Genomic DNA, 15,053 nt, shown 5'->3' with positions numbered 1-15,053 from the left:
GAAACAGAAAACTTTCCCTAGTGGACATAAAAATAAGTAACAGGAAACGTTTTGGATCCAGTTGTCATCACTTCTTTTTACTTTTGTTTTAGAGATTTATGTAATCTATCCAGGATAGTAAGACATATAGAAATCCACTAGTGCAGTCACTAGCTGTGTTTCTGTTACAATTGTGTGCAAATATTTGTCAATATTCTGCTAATCTTGACTAAAGTTATAATGAGATATTTTCATCATTCAGTCTTGGCGCTAGCACTTCTCTATCAGCCATCAGAGGAGACGTCAGCATCTTATGCTGGAGTGACAAGTTGCTTATTGGGAGCGGCTTTGTATGCAGCGTTTTGGGTAAATTGCAGTCTGTGATTTCTCAGAAGAGCTGTGGATTTTACACGTTTGTATTTTTTATGAACTGTGAGAGCTCTGGTGGAGACTGCTGCACATTGTCCCAAAAAAGCCCCAAAACAAACCATCATCCTGCTACTGTTTCCTGTCGTCATCTTTAACTTTTTCGCCAGCAGTAACATCTGGATATGTATCATGTTACTTGTGTGATGCAAAAAAAGTTTTTCCATTGCAGTTTCGCGAAATACTTCTATTTCAACACGACTGGAAAACATTATATACCTACTGCAAAACGTTTTATTGAAACTCTTAAGTTTTTTGGAAATTGGTGTGTTTCCATTAAACAAATTTATTTTATAGTTAATGAAAACTTAACTAATGTCCTCGCAAGAAGAAATCTTTCAGAGCGGCAGCTTTGTGGTCTTACATCATAGATCCTTTTTTTCTTGTTCTTTATTGTTGTGGGTTGATGTTCTGGTTAAATTCACCTTGTTGCTTCAATTGTCTTTTAAGAATCATCAGAAGGACAAACGGCAGGATCCACAGCAGAAACAGGACGACACGCAGAATGTAAAATAAGGTCAGATCTGAAAAGAAGAGAATTGAATATTCAATAGGCATGGACAGAAAATTTCCTAAAAACAGACACAGAGAAGAAAAGCATGTAATAACAATTCGAAACATTGTTTACAAAAAATCAACACTAAACATTCAGACTTCATTTATGAAGGTCCAGGCAACAGGAAGGACTGGTAGGTCCAGGATTGACCTGTGTTGGCTCAATTGTCTCTAATGGGAGATTGGACACACCTGAGATAAAACTTCTAGAAAGAGCACAAGCTGCTACAGTTAGTTTATAAATCACTGAACAGCTCAGCATCAGAATACATTAAAGATCTGTTGTTGTTGTGTCAACCTTCCAGACCTCTCAGGTCTTCTGGTTCTGGTTCTGCTCTGCATCTCCAGAACCAGAACCAAACATGGAGAAGCAACATTCAGCTTCTATGCACCACAAATCTGGAACAAACTGCAAGAAAATAGCAAATATGCTGAAACACTGAGTTCCCTTAAATCTGGACTAAAAACCCACCTGTTTAGTTTCTTTTGAAACATAATCAATGAAAATTTAACAAAGACAATTTGTTGACTAAATTATAATGTTTCAAATGTTGCCTTTGTGTTCTATGAGTTTGTATGTTTGAGTTTTTATGATGTAAAGCACTTTGAAATACCTTGGTGCTGAAATGTGCTATATAAATAAAATTTGATTTGATTTGATGGCTGACTTAAATTCATATTAGTGTACTGCAGTGGACATGTGAAGCATTACCATTAGGCTGTGAGGTGAAGGCAGGAAAAGCTGTGAGAATCCAACAAAACAACATTCTCTAATACTCCATTAATGTATTTGAGTACTTGAATATCTGCTGTTTGTGGAAAACTAAGAGAAGGAAATCAGGAAAGGCACAGAGAAACAGAAAATCTAAAGAGTTTACCAGGATTATGTGATGATGGTGGCTGTGATGTCAAATGTTCAGCAGAGCTGGTTGGAGCCACAGAGCTGGTTTTATTTGGAGAGACTGTTAGAGAAAATACAAAACATAATGTGGTAAAAAACCTTAACCTAGATTTTGTGTTGCTTTTTATTATTCTATCTCTCTCTGTGTTGGTCTCACCGACTGCCAGCTGTATCTTTATGAATCTCAGCTGAGAGTCTGAACCACAGTAGTATGTTCCTGCATCAGCTGCTTCCAGTTCAGTGATGATCACAGAGAAACAGGTGGAGGAGACATTGAGCAGCTTGAACTTTGTTTGGTTCTCCATCATGTCTGTACAGTTGTTGTGTTGGTCTCCTTTACAGAGGAACTTCTTGTTATCATGTTGTTGTCCTGAATTAGGACACTGCAGAGTTACTGGACGTCCCTCAATGCCACTGATGTTGTACGACTTCAGACAGAACAATTTTGCTGGAGAAGGAAATTTTAATAACTATTGTATTTATAAACTTCTTAAGATTCAATATCAAATTAGCAAAGGCAGAATGATCTCTCACCTTTGACCTTCAGTTCAACAGCAGAGAAAACATCAAATCCTGGGTTTCTCTGGACTCCACAAAGATACGACCCAGAATCCTTCAGGGTCAGACTGGAAATGGTCACTGTGAATATTCTTGACTTCCTGTCATCAGAGATTCTGAATCGTCCATTTTGTGTGTTGCTAGAGGTGATCACTGCCTGCTGTCGACATGTGGAGGGCCGGTTTCCTCTGCAGAGGAATTTCAGCTTGTTGACAGACTGAGAGTCGTACGGACAGCTGATGGTCACTGAACCTTCCTCAATATTTTGGGTTTTATTTACCGTGTTGCAGCATCTGTCTGACATGAGGTTAAAAAAACAATGTAAAGTGAAAGAAAAACTAGAAAAAAATCTAAAACATAAAAGAAAGTTGTACTTTTTTGATAGAGATTTATATTTAACATTATAGACTAGTACAATTGTCTTGTATTAACATGTCTGCATTGATGTCTAAACATGTATTTATTTTCAACATAGAAGACGATCCAGATCTGCAAGTACATGATAATTCAACTAGCAAAATTAGAAAATACATTTAGCTTCTAATAACAGCTAAATTTAAGACCACACATTGATTAAAAGTGTGTATTATTAACATGGTTAGACATTGATGCTTCATTTAATTCATTTTAATTTGCTGTGAAATCTATAGTGAAATATAGAAACATGAACTTATTATTTACCTTCTTTTATGTGCAGTTTTACTTCACTGTAGGTATCAATAAACAACCTAGTGGCTCCACACCAGTATTTCCCAGCATCATGTGATTGAAGATCAGAAATGGTCACTGTGACAATTCTGTTATTTTTATCATCAGTGATGGAATATTTGCCTTTATTCTTCTGTAAAGTTGTAATGAGAACGCCACTGGAGCCACAGTCATTCTTACACAAGTATTTTTCACTATCCTCAAATCCCCAATAATAGTGGCAATAAAACTTTACATCTCTTCCCTCATATCCAAACACATGGATCAAACCTTCAGCACTGATCACAAAACTCAAAGCTGCTGCAGACAGAAAACAACATCAGTTTAGTTTTTATGCTTCAACATTTGAACAATAAATATTTTTTTTTACAAGTTTTTAAAACTACTTTTTCAAATAAAAAGCACAATTAGTTTGTATGAGATCAGACGATCACATTTCAGTCACAACACAAACAGGAAGTGCTACCGAGTCTTTAAGTAAATGATATATTATTTAAAAACACATTTAATTTAAATTAAATAAATTTCATCATAAGATTGAAGCAAACTGTTGTAGATCATATATTATGTCTTACTGCAGATGATGATGTGTTGATGGCTCCACATCTCTTTGTTCTTCTAAACCAGAGTTAAACTGAGGCAGAAGTTATTTTAAAATGAGACATTTAGAGGAAACGTCAGAGCTATTAAGGATCCTGACATTCAGAAAGTTTAACAGCTTTTGAACGTGTCAACTTAATTCACAAGTTTTAGACGTCTTGTTTCTGCATTGGTCAAGTGATAACTCTGCAACCGATGACCTCACAGGCTTTACTCACAAATACAGGAAATAGATTTTTTTCACCACAACAAAGTTTGGGTGGATTATTGAGGGACACTCAGTTTTCTGGTTTTAATCTCAGCTGTGCAGATCTTCATGTTTGAACTTCAGATGTTCTTTTTCTTAAATATTTTCTTCAGGAACTTGATTTGTTCTCACACCAAGAAACGAGTCGGCACAGGCAAGTATTTATTGCTTTTATCTGTTGAATTCATAAAAACTTATCAGTTGAATAATTTTTTGTTTATTTATGATTAAAGACATTAGTGATGAGAAGAGGTTAATCATTACAGCACTGAACCTTAAAAAAATTGAGATAATCTATTGATAACACACTGATTTTAGTTTAGGTATAATTTTGGAAAAAAGACTTTTTAGCTTTTGCTATTAAAAAATATTAACATTAATAAAACAAGATTACATCATTTTTCAGGGAAAACCAACTTGATTGGTGCTTCTTTATTCTGTTCATGTGCAGAAAACATCTGGTGGAAGAGAAGGAAGTTCACTGCATGCTAAGTAACACCTGTAACCATGGAAACAGCACCAACTTTATCTGCATCTTCCACTGAATGCTTCTGTTTGTTCAAAGAAAATTTTATATCAGATAGTGAGCTCCAAGTGTTTAATGTATGAAGGTCGCCCTAACATCAGACTAATCTTTAGCTCCCTCTAGTGGTTCAAGTTGAGACTCAGATTGGGAAACTCCAAAATGTTAAAATTACTTTCATTCAAAGCAAAATGCTAAAATTAAAATAGGACCCAACTCCTAAATCTGCCATAGGTGTGAATAATTTTTTGTATGTGTAGATTCTTTGAAACTTCTTTTGAAATTCCTTCTTGGTTTCAGAAACACAACAGAGCCTAAAGATGCATATTGTGACACAGTGAACAGATCATCTGCCCTTCACTGCCCAGGCTGATATGACAGTACATGTCAATTTGACTTGTTCTGTCTGCATATAGTGTCAACACACCTTAATAACATTTGAGGTGTTATTAAGTAGTATTAAATATTACATATTTAATACTAATAAGTATTAAATATCCTTATCTGACATCTGTTACACAATGTTACGGCCCAACTCTGATGACTGCAACAAGAAACTGGGAGGACACGACAACAAGAACCATTTTAAGCCCTTCAGAGGCATTTATTATTAAAATGATTGTCTAGATTTAGTGGGCGGCAGCCCAAGAACTGCTACACCGGCGTGTGCTCCCTTCGGCCTGGTCCTCCACCTGGTGCAGAGCTCCCTCAGTCATGGACTGGTTTGCCCCCACAGGCCTCAGCCTCTGCTCCCAGGTCTGGTCAAGCGACTCCTCCAACATCCTCTTGTAAATCATAGACCTAAAAATAATAATATATGAAATTAATTAGATTCTCTTTTCAAGAAACATCAAATATCTTATAGCTGATGTTCAATTTACTCACATCATTGATTCTCATCTCCACATTACTATCAGCAGAGTTCAACACGTTTGCATTGATTCTAGCCACTGAAAACACAAAGTAAACATGATGTGATTCTGTGGGGGATTTATGTGTTTGTGGTTATTCTGTATAAATGTACCAGCACATGCAGAGGGGAGGGTACGGGGGCTTGAGCCCCTGCCCTTTTTATCCTTGATGCCCCTAGTGCCCTTTTTGAGTTTTTTTTTATTCTTTTTTTTTTTTTAATCTATATGTCAGAAGGCCTGTTTGTGCCCCTCAGCAATAATATTTAGCTAAATATAATAATTTAGTAAAAAAATAAACTAGTCTGGCTGCCTTCAGTCTAATATTGACTCTCAGAGCCTCCATGTTCTTCAGACTCCGGGTCCATGGTGAGGAGGAGGATCTGTACCTCTAACTATCAAATTATGGGCAAGAATATTTTTTCATACACTGGTTTGTGAATAAAAACGTAGGTCTGATGTTGACGTTAGAAAAACTGTTTCTATTTATATTTTTATAATCGTCCTTGCAATAGCGGGACAAAACCCGCCTCACCACTAAACCCAGAAATGCTTCAGCTGCAGAGAAACTTCTGACTTTAACTTCATCATTCTGCTAAAAGCCCGGTTCGCTACAGGCAGCTTGAGTCGGTCCAGCTACAGATATAAAGAATATCTGTCTTTATATCAGACATCCTGATATAAGACACGGTACCGACTGTCAACACGAGCCGCAACGCAGCTCAAAGCCCCGGTACCACCTGGTACCACCTGCTGATTATTTGCTCTGCCTCTCCTTAACATTTCTACCAGGCGGTTTAAATCCGCTGCTGACGGGATCTGGGCTGGAGGTTTGCGGCTGTAAATAGAAGTTACTGCAGAACCTCAAGTGTTAAAGGAAGATTCGGCCCAAAGCATTTAGAGTTCACAAAATAAACATCAGAGAAAATATTGTAGCAATAATTAGAACCGCAGGAAAAAGCCAAACATGCCACAATAAAATGAACCAAAATGTCTCCAAAGCATCGGGGGGACTGACAGGGGCCACCAGGGGATTAAAGGTAGATTCCAGGTAGATTCCAGTTAGATTCCAGGTAGATTCCAGGTAGATTCCAGGTAGGTTCCAGAGATGCGCATCGCAGCAGCTCCAGGGCCGGCCCAAGTTAATATGGGGCCTTAGACAGAACCCCCTCCCTCTGGAACCCGTCCTACTAAGAACCTCAGAATTACTAACATGTTTAAATATAGATACGGTGAATCTGTGAGAGGGAGACCTTTTTTATTGGCAGAGTTTAAAATCAATCACTGATTATTGGTTATTTGCTGTGATGTATTTGTGAACAAACCCAATTCAAACAAAAAGATTACAACATATTGTAGCCATGGCAACACAACAATCAAACTATCAAGATGATTCTTTAAACTTTTACAAAGTAAACGTCCTAATAAAATCCTAAATGTGCTATTTATTTTTCTCAGCTGAATGCATTAAATAAAATTTTATAACATTGTCATTCTCTATAAATGATGCTACAGGTTTAGATCTATGGTCTGTGTTACAATTAAACCATTTCTAGGGGCCCCTGAGTGTCTGGAGGCCCCTGAGTGTCTAGAGGCCCCTGAGTGTCTGGAGGCCCCCCGAGTGTCTAGAGGCCCCTGAGTGTCTAGAGGCCCCTGAGTGTCTGGAGGCCCCCCGAGTGTCTAGAGGCCCCCCGAGTGTCTGGAGGCCCCCCGAGTGTCTAGAGGCCCCTGAGTGTCTAGAGGCCCCTGAGTGTCTGGAGGCCCCTGAGTGTCTAGAGGCCCCTGAGTGTCTGGAGGCCCCCCGAGTGTCTAGAGGCCCCCCGAGTGTCTGGAGGCCCCCCGAGTGTCTAGAGGCCCCTGAGTGTCTGGAGGCCCCTGAGTGTCTAGAGGCCCCTGAATGGCCCCTACCAGCAGCTACTAAGTTTTCTTTGCCTTGATATCCCAGTCTTATAATTCTAGGTCTCAGAGGTTTAACATCAAACTATAATATACCCCTTTGAGCTTTTTGGATCTATAAATCAGTCTGCAGCCAGGTTGTTCTAGAGGTTAAATAGATATTATTAGGACTTAATTAGTAAAATGGCAGCAATATTACTTATTTCATAACTTTATACCCAGCGACTTTCTCTCCTCTGGTCTGTTTAACAGCTACAGTCTCAGATCAGCTCAGCCCTCCAGGACTGTCAGCAGCAGAAACAGAAACTTTATATCTGTTGGGGAAAATATAGACTATATTTGTTTACATTGTTCCCACATGATGGCAATGATAGTAGGATCCAATTAGATTCTTGATTAATATGGGTTGTTGCTATGTTGTTGTACGGAGTTTTTGTTCAATGTGCCCCTTTTTTAAATTTGAGCCCCTGCCCCTCCAAAGGTCTCTGCACGGCCCTGATTTAAATAGACTGTGCTGAATTTCTCAACCAACCTTACAACTACTAGCAGCGTTGATACATATCAAGATAGAAAGTCAGAAAAACATGGTCTATCTTAATAGGCCGATGTTTCTGCAAAAGACAAACAAATATGTATCTTTATATAAATTACAAGTCAAACAAATGTTATTGGGTGAGCACCATTTTTTGCCCGCTCAGGAAACAGTGTGGCAAGCTGGACTGGTGGTGTTGGTTTGAGTATAATCTCAAACTCTGCATTAGACCATGTAGGTAAAGAACCCGGATGCACATTTACTGTTTTTTTTTTTTGTTTTTGTTTTTTTTTAGTCAGCGCTCATATTATCAAATATTCTTAAGGGTTTGTTTGTTTGATTAATTTTCTTTGTTGACTAAGACAAAAAAATTATTGTTTTAAATTAATACTAGTGAATTGGCAGAATATTTAATACAGACTTGATTATAGCCAGAACCTAATCTTTGGCCATATATGTTTCATTCTTCATTACATTGTCCATGGTAAATGAGTTAACAAACTCAGATTGAACCAGTAGTGGTATACATAAAGGTGTTCAACAGTGCTGTGTGTATACATTTTAAGTATAAAGTGTTAGATTATAACATTTTGTCCACACAATTGTTTGAGAAAGGTTTGTGTATAGAAACCACAGTGAATCAGCAGTTTCTGACGCACTCTTTAGCAGTGTCTCTGGTACAAACGCCAAAACTACATTTGTCATGTCAATACCCCTTTATTCCTATTCTATTATTTTGAACTTAAGCAAGTCATCTGCGTCACATCTACATGCCTCAATGTATGTGATTGGTGGATTCGCTGTTTGTGCTAGTAAGCAATAGAACAGCTGTACCTATAAAAGTGGCCAGTGAGCACATATTACCCATCCACTCGCTCCGCTTTCTCATCGCTTTCAAATGAATCGTCTCCCGGCTGACTGTAAAGGAACGTACCCAGCGGCTCAACGTCCCGCCCACAAAAATACGGGACACCCATTGGACAAACATATTTTACGCTTCAGAAACGTGCTCCATGATTGGTCAGATTTGGAAACGTTACACAAGATGTTTCATAAATGACAAATGTTGCAGTTGTGTAAGGTGCATAGCACTGAACACATTTGATGAAACACTGAGTTGTGAACACACAGCTCACTGCAGAGGCATTACATTTGTGCATCTCTATTCACTGACGCGGTAAGAGAGTAACAGAGCATTTGCTTTGTTTGCGACCGCCGTACAAACGTATCCACATATTCTATTTATGTTATTTAGCTGACTTCTAAATAAAGGGGTTTAGAAGTTGGAGTAAAAAGGGCTTGAACAGAAATGCACAGCTTTATTATGACTGAATTATTTTATTTTTATTTTTTTTATTCCATTCACTCAATAATACAGTTGAATAGATTATGAAACAACTAAAAGAAATCATGAATGCAAAGCTGCAGAAAGAAGTGTAAACTTATATCTGTCAATTTCATGGATGCTTTTCTTCTTTCTTCATAATTTGCACTTTTTTGCTTGAATTTATTGCATAAAATCACAAGACAATACATGGATGTTTGTGGCTGTAATGTCACAAAATGTGGAGAACCTTAAGGAATGTGGATGCATTGGCGCTCTATTACTATACTGCTAAAAATACTGTTTGACAATTAATCAAATCCAACATAATATAACTTGTTTAATTTATCCCAATAATAAATCAATAGATTCACTCATTTTAAACAGAGCTGCATTAACCAGCTTCCTTCTTTCTAACAGGTTTTAGTGATGTTGGGTTCAGGAGTGCTGCTCGTCCTGCTCTTGGTGTGGCATCGGTCCGATGGCCAGAACTCTGAGTCTATGTTCCAGGTAGTAACACAGACCATGCTGCCACCTGACAGCGTGCACAACCCCACACAGCTCAACTACGGCATGGCGGTGACGGATGTGGACGGTGATGGAGACCTAGAAGTGGTGGTTGCTGGGTATGTGGCAATATTTGCAGAGGTGGGTGTGGTGATGGGAGAATGACGCGTGAGTACAAGAAACACCTGCTATGTTCTCTCTCTCTCTCAGATACAACGGTCCGAATCTGGTGCTGAAGTACGACCGCACCCAAAATAAGCTGGTAAACATCGCCCTCGACAACACAGACTCCCCATACTATGCACTTAGGGACAGGGCAGGAAATGCTATTGGAGTGACTGCCTGCGATGTGGACGGAGATGGACGTGAAGAGATCTATTTCCTCAACACCAACAACGCCTACTCTGGTAAACATGACTTCCTGAACACAACAAAACTCAGCAATGCAACATTTCTGCAAATATATTTACTCAATGCCTGTCTGTGCAGGACGGGCTACGTATTCAGACAAGCTTTTCAAGCTTCGCAACGGTCGCTATGAAGATCTGCTCAGCGACGAAGTCAATGTCCGCCGGGGTGTCGCCAATCAAATGGCTGGACGTTCAGTTGCTTGTGTCGACAGAAAGGTCTTCTGCTCAGGGATCCTCTGTGGTTTTCATCTGTTGTTTTCTATTTAAAAAAATGTTCCACTCAACCTGATGGTGTTTTCCAGGGAACAGGTCGGTACTCCATTTACGTGGCGAACTACGCCCAAGGAAGGGTCGGTCCATTTGCCCTCTTAGAAATGGACGAGAGCGCCAGTGACGTGTCCAAGGGAGTCATTGCCCTCTCCGACGTCGCTGCTCAGGCTGGAGTCAACAAGTTCACAGGTCAGAGAGGAAACTGCAAAGCTGGAGCATGCCACTTCTTATAAAGTGATCCTAACCAGAGCTGAAAGCTTCACGGTGGTCTCCGCACTCTTCAGGTGGTCGCGGCGTGGTTGTTGGACCAATCCTCAACCACATGAGGTCTGACGTGTTCTGCGACAATGAGAACGGTGCCAACTTCCTGTTCAAGAACAATGGAGATGGGACTTTTGTGGACATGGCCCAACAGGCAGGTAAGAAAAAAACTTGAAAGAGAAGAAAATGAAATTTAACCTAATGGGTATAAAACAATATTTCCTGCATTTTACACTTTTCAGGTTTTGTTATCACACTTCAACCTTTTCCCCTATTAAAAAAAGGGCCAACATTCTTCAATTTCATTGTTTCCCTGAGTAAAGGTGTGGAGGACCGGGCCCAGCATGGCAGGGGAGTAGCTCTGGCTGACTTCAACGGTGACGGAAAGACAGACATCGTCTACGGCAACTGGAATGGCCCACACAGACTCTACCTTCAGACCAGCGACTTCAAGTTCCGCGTAAGTAAAAAAGGGACAACATTTGGAAAAATCTTCAAGATCTTGGCTTATATAAAGTTGAGACTTTCTATATTTTTTGAGGACAGAATGTTGCCAGTAGAGATTTTGCTTCTCCGTCCCCTATCCGCACCGTCATCGCTGCAGACTTCGATAATGACAAGGAGCTGGAGGTGTTCTTTAACAACATTGCCTACAGAGGAGATGCACCAAACAGAGTGTTCAGGTTACATTTCAAGATTTTCAGAAATACAATGTATAATCATACTTATTTAGCAACTCAGAGGTAAACTCAGGCTGTTTTTTTTTTTAATTTGTTGTTTTTAGCAGTTTGTGATTATCTGCAGGGTGTCAAGAAGAGTTAATGCAGACCCTTCGATCGATGAGCTTAAAGTGGGAGATGCTGCGGAGCCGCAGGGGCGAGGAACAGGTCGGTTGTCTTGGATTTCAGATTTGACGTCTGTTTCTGAGCAATACATGAGATAAACTGCAGCTACATGCCAGATCAGGTCAGTACAGTAAAAAAAAAAAAAAAGGAGTCTGTGTGTTTGACAGGTGGAACTGTGACGGACCTGGATGGGGACGGACAGCTGGACCTGCTGCTGGCTCATGGGGAGAGCGCCCAGCAGCCAATCTCAGTCTTTAAGGTCAAACAGGTGTGTGTCTCTGCACGTTTGTTCATTTCTGGCCTGAAGTGGCTCAACGTCAGGCTGATAATCGATTATCCTTGTCGTCAGGGAGCGTCCAACAATTGGCTGCGGGTCATTCCTCGTACCCAGTTTGGGGCGTTTGCTCGTGGTGCCAAGGTTACAGTCTTCACCGCTCAGAGTGGGTCTCTCACACGCATCATCGACGGAGGCTCAGGGTACCTGTGTGAGATGGAGCCTGTCGCCCACTTTGGATTGGGTACAATACTTCAACATGCTACTGAAGATGTTGACTAGGAAGATCTCAATTAAATAATTGTAGCAATTCCTGTAAACGAAATACAGTATCCAAGTAAATATGTTGGTTTTATTAGTGTAGGTGCAGAACATGTACTACATACATTCATTCTGTACTGAAGTAACTGTATTTAAAACATGCATTTCTGTTTATTTTTATGGTTAAGGTTTACAGATAATGACAGCTAAAAATTCAGCTTCTCTTCAAATAAGATCACTGCAACCGTATTTCCATCAATGTGTTTTCTTTAATGGGCATTTTTAAATATTGCATTAGAAAAGGTTGATGGAAATGGCAAAATTCCAGTAGAGGGAAACACGCCTAATTCGCATTTTGTCTCTCTCTCTCTTTTTTTTTTTTTACAATATTGTAAAAGTTTGTTCAAACTTTGCATGTCAATTGGATGGAAAGCCAGGTTGGCTTGTTAGCAGCCCTCAGGTCAGAGCAGCTTGCTCGCATGTCAAGCACAGTAACGGTCATTGAGCACGGTACCGATAGCACTGCTGTTCTACCAATGCTCTCCTGTCATACACACAAGTTTCAACCAAACTGCTTAAACTTGCCAGAAATCAAAAGAGAAAATTGATCAATATTCCTTACTCCTGAAGTTAAAGGCCAAACATTGAGTTTCTTATGACAAAATTCATACTGCAAGTAGCAGAACTAAAAGCTTTTTTTTGAGCTGCTGTATCCACCCGTCTTGGCATGAAGTCTGGGATCAGGCTAAAGCAGCTAGCATAACTGTTTCCTTTAACTTTGTAGTTTAATTTCTGGTTAAGTGACGCTCAACTTATTATTATTATTATATATATTTTTTAAACGCATGCAACTTCCAGGAACAGACGAGGCAAAAGTCCTGGAGGTCTCCTGGCCAGACGGCACCACCATGACTCGGGCTCTTGAGGCTGGAGAAAGGAACTCTGTGGTGGAAGTAGCCTACCCCAGAGACGGAGACGTATCTGTGCTTGCCAACGACACGCAGGTACACAGCACCGATGCACGGCATGACTTGTGAACACGTGTAGCTCTACTGTAAGTGGATTTAAGAATTTAACCAACACATCTCGGTCTTTTCCTCTTTAATTTGTCTTCACTCATAAAACTGCCTTAATAGAACAGAATGAGAAAAAGTCCATTTTGTCTTGATTTTAACGTTTTTCTCCTTTGTTTAGTGTGGGAACGGCTTTACTGTCAGGAATGGGCGTTGTGAAGGTAAGTCGAATAAACACAAAAATACTTAAAATATTTTTAGATATTAATTTGTTTTATTTTTACTTTACATTCTACTTTTTTGTTTGTGTCAGCAGGTATTTGAGGAAAATCCCATTAAAAAGCATTAAAGGGTTTCTGTGACAGACCACAGAGAGTCTGGCTTTGAATACTTTCCCTGTGGATCTGTGCTTTTGAAAAGGCCATCTTGTTTTCTTACTCTATGAGTAGTTTTATTGTTTTAGTTTCCCTTATTTTCACTAACTTCTTATTTTTACTGCGTTAAAAAGCTGTTAAATAAAGTGCTTTATTTCACTACGTTGGGTCAGATTATTGTTTTGTGGAATCGCAGTGTGTCTGTCTTTTTTTTTTTTTGCTTCAGGTTTCTTCTCTTGCAAAGCCTTGAAAAGCTCTTTACACCCCTTAAACCTTCCCACTTTGTCTGGTTACAACCCCAAACTTCGAAGTATTTTACGCAGTAGATCAACACAACAAACAACTTAATGGCTAAGTAGGAGCAAAATAGAAAATATTTTTCAAAATTTTGAATAAAAACAATCCGGAAAGTGCGGCAGGGCTTTAGCATTCAGTATACTTTGGTAGCAGCTGAAAACAAAAACTTAAACATTTAGTATGTTGGGTTTTTAGCTGAGAAGAAAACGAGGCCAGTGTGATTGTGGTTGATGTTTTGCTTGGAAAATTGAGTTCCTTTAGTCCACTATTTAGACCTTTGTCTTCATTCCATATTGTTGTCACCCTTTCATTGTTTTTGTTGTTCTCTGCTGTCTCTCTCCATCCATGCAGCGTTAGCATCTTTTCACTATGGCCTCCGTTCTTCGGTGGCCTCCTTTGAAGCGTCCCGTTGTGACACATTGTCACTCTTGTGTGTCACGGTGCTGTTTGCGCTGGCAGATCTGAGGTGAGAGTTGTCTGCAGAGAGCCGACAACACAGTTTTCATCAAGCGCCGCACGCCGGGACCAAAGAGCATATGGAAAGACTGAAACGGCTCACAGTCCTTGACATCCTGCTGCCCGGGTGTTACCGCTTTGTTTCGGCTGAAATGACTGCATGCGGAAACTGTGATCTGTTCTTTCCTGGAGGTTTTGGTGGTGGGAGACATAAATGCACACAGTGAACTTTGCATCAACAGTTTGCCACAAGTTTAAAGTATTAGAGCATGTATTGAGGGTAAATCAATATTTAAAGATGCCCATCAACAGATCAAAGGCTCAATATAGCAACTAATAATACTTTCAGTTCTTTAAATTTGTCACTAATCTACTCATTATGATAATGTTTTTTCACCTGATTAATGCAAGACAGATTAGATGAAGAGGAAAAAATAACAGTATTGGTTAATAATGGTTGATATATTTCTTATAGCTCATAAAATGTGCCTGCAAAGCTAAAGTAGATCAAGTTGTTTTTGCACTTACTGATGGACAGAGTCAAAGATGACGAGGGGAAAACTCTGCTGGGTGAGCTGTTTTAGTAAAAAAAAAAAAAAAAAGCAACACATAAATCTGTTGTGCTCAGATTTACTTAGAATTGGAAACTTATTTTTTCTGGCTGGCGAATAAGATTATGAGATTTACCTCAAGACTGTGGAATCACTGGCATCGTCGTCAATTTGTGACTCAATGAACAACGTCATATGCTGTGTTTTTTAGAACCTTTTATTTTTCTTTTGATACGCGTTTGTTTTGTCTCCATTTTTACTAAGGACGTTTCTTGTGTCTGGAATAAAGGTTGACAGAATAACACAAGACTGATTTTCTGTCCTTACAGCAGATTAGAAACAGCAATTACATAATCTTGCCCATTAATACTGATGCT

At 39.4% G+C, this 15,053-nt stretch overlaps 1 protein-coding gene across 3 annotated transcripts; it reads left to right on the top strand.

Moving 5' to 3' along the window:
* Positions 1-8,893: 8,893 nt before the first annotated feature.
* Positions 8,894-14,727, top strand: LOC102227090 (cartilage acidic protein 1-like). Of its 3 annotated transcripts, none has more exons than XM_023333099.1 (14): positions 8,894-9,010; positions 9,578-9,783; positions 9,875-10,071; positions 10,154-10,290; positions 10,377-10,533; positions 10,629-10,763; positions 10,929-11,065; positions 11,152-11,288; positions 11,410-11,492; positions 11,618-11,718; positions 11,800-11,968; positions 12,844-12,989; positions 13,180-13,219; positions 14,021-14,727. In XM_023333099.1, the coding sequence occupies exons 2-14, from the start codon at positions 9,587-9,589 to the stop codon at positions 14,137-14,139; spliced, it is 1,755 nt and encodes a 584-aa protein (XP_023188867.1). In that variant the 5' UTR covers positions 8,894-9,010; positions 9,578-9,586; the 3' UTR covers positions 14,140-14,727. The 3 variants fall into 3 exon arrangements, with proteins under 3 accessions (XP_023188867.1, XP_005805122.1, XP_023188868.1); XM_005805065.3 differs by lacking the exon at positions 14,021-14,727 and adding an exon at positions 13,315-13,534; XM_023333100.1 differs by lacking the exon at positions 14,021-14,727 and adding an exon at positions 13,312-13,534.
* The last annotated feature ends 326 nt before the right edge of the window (positions 14,728-15,053 follow it).

This window comes from Xiphophorus maculatus, chromosome 5 (assembly GCF_002775205.1).
Source record: "Xiphophorus maculatus strain JP 163 A chromosome 5, X_maculatus-5.0-male, whole genome shotgun sequence".
NCBI lineage: Eukaryota > Metazoa > Chordata > Actinopteri > Cyprinodontiformes > Poeciliidae > Xiphophorus > Xiphophorus maculatus.
This window is presented reverse-complemented; position numbering and strand designations above follow the sequence as displayed.

Coding starts and splice junctions, on each gene's coding strand:
- LOC102227090 (XM_023333099.1), top strand. CDS start 9,587: ATGTTGGGTTCAGGAGTGCTGCTCGTCCTGCTCTTGGTGTGGCATCGG. Junction 11,493..11,617: donor GCCGCAGGGGCGAGGAACAG/GTCGGTTGTCTT, acceptor TGTGTTTGACAG/GTGGAACTGTGACGGACCTG. Junction 11,969..12,843: donor TGTCGCCCACTTTGGATTGG/GTACAATACTTC, acceptor TGCAACTTCCAG/GAACAGACGAGGCAAAAGTC.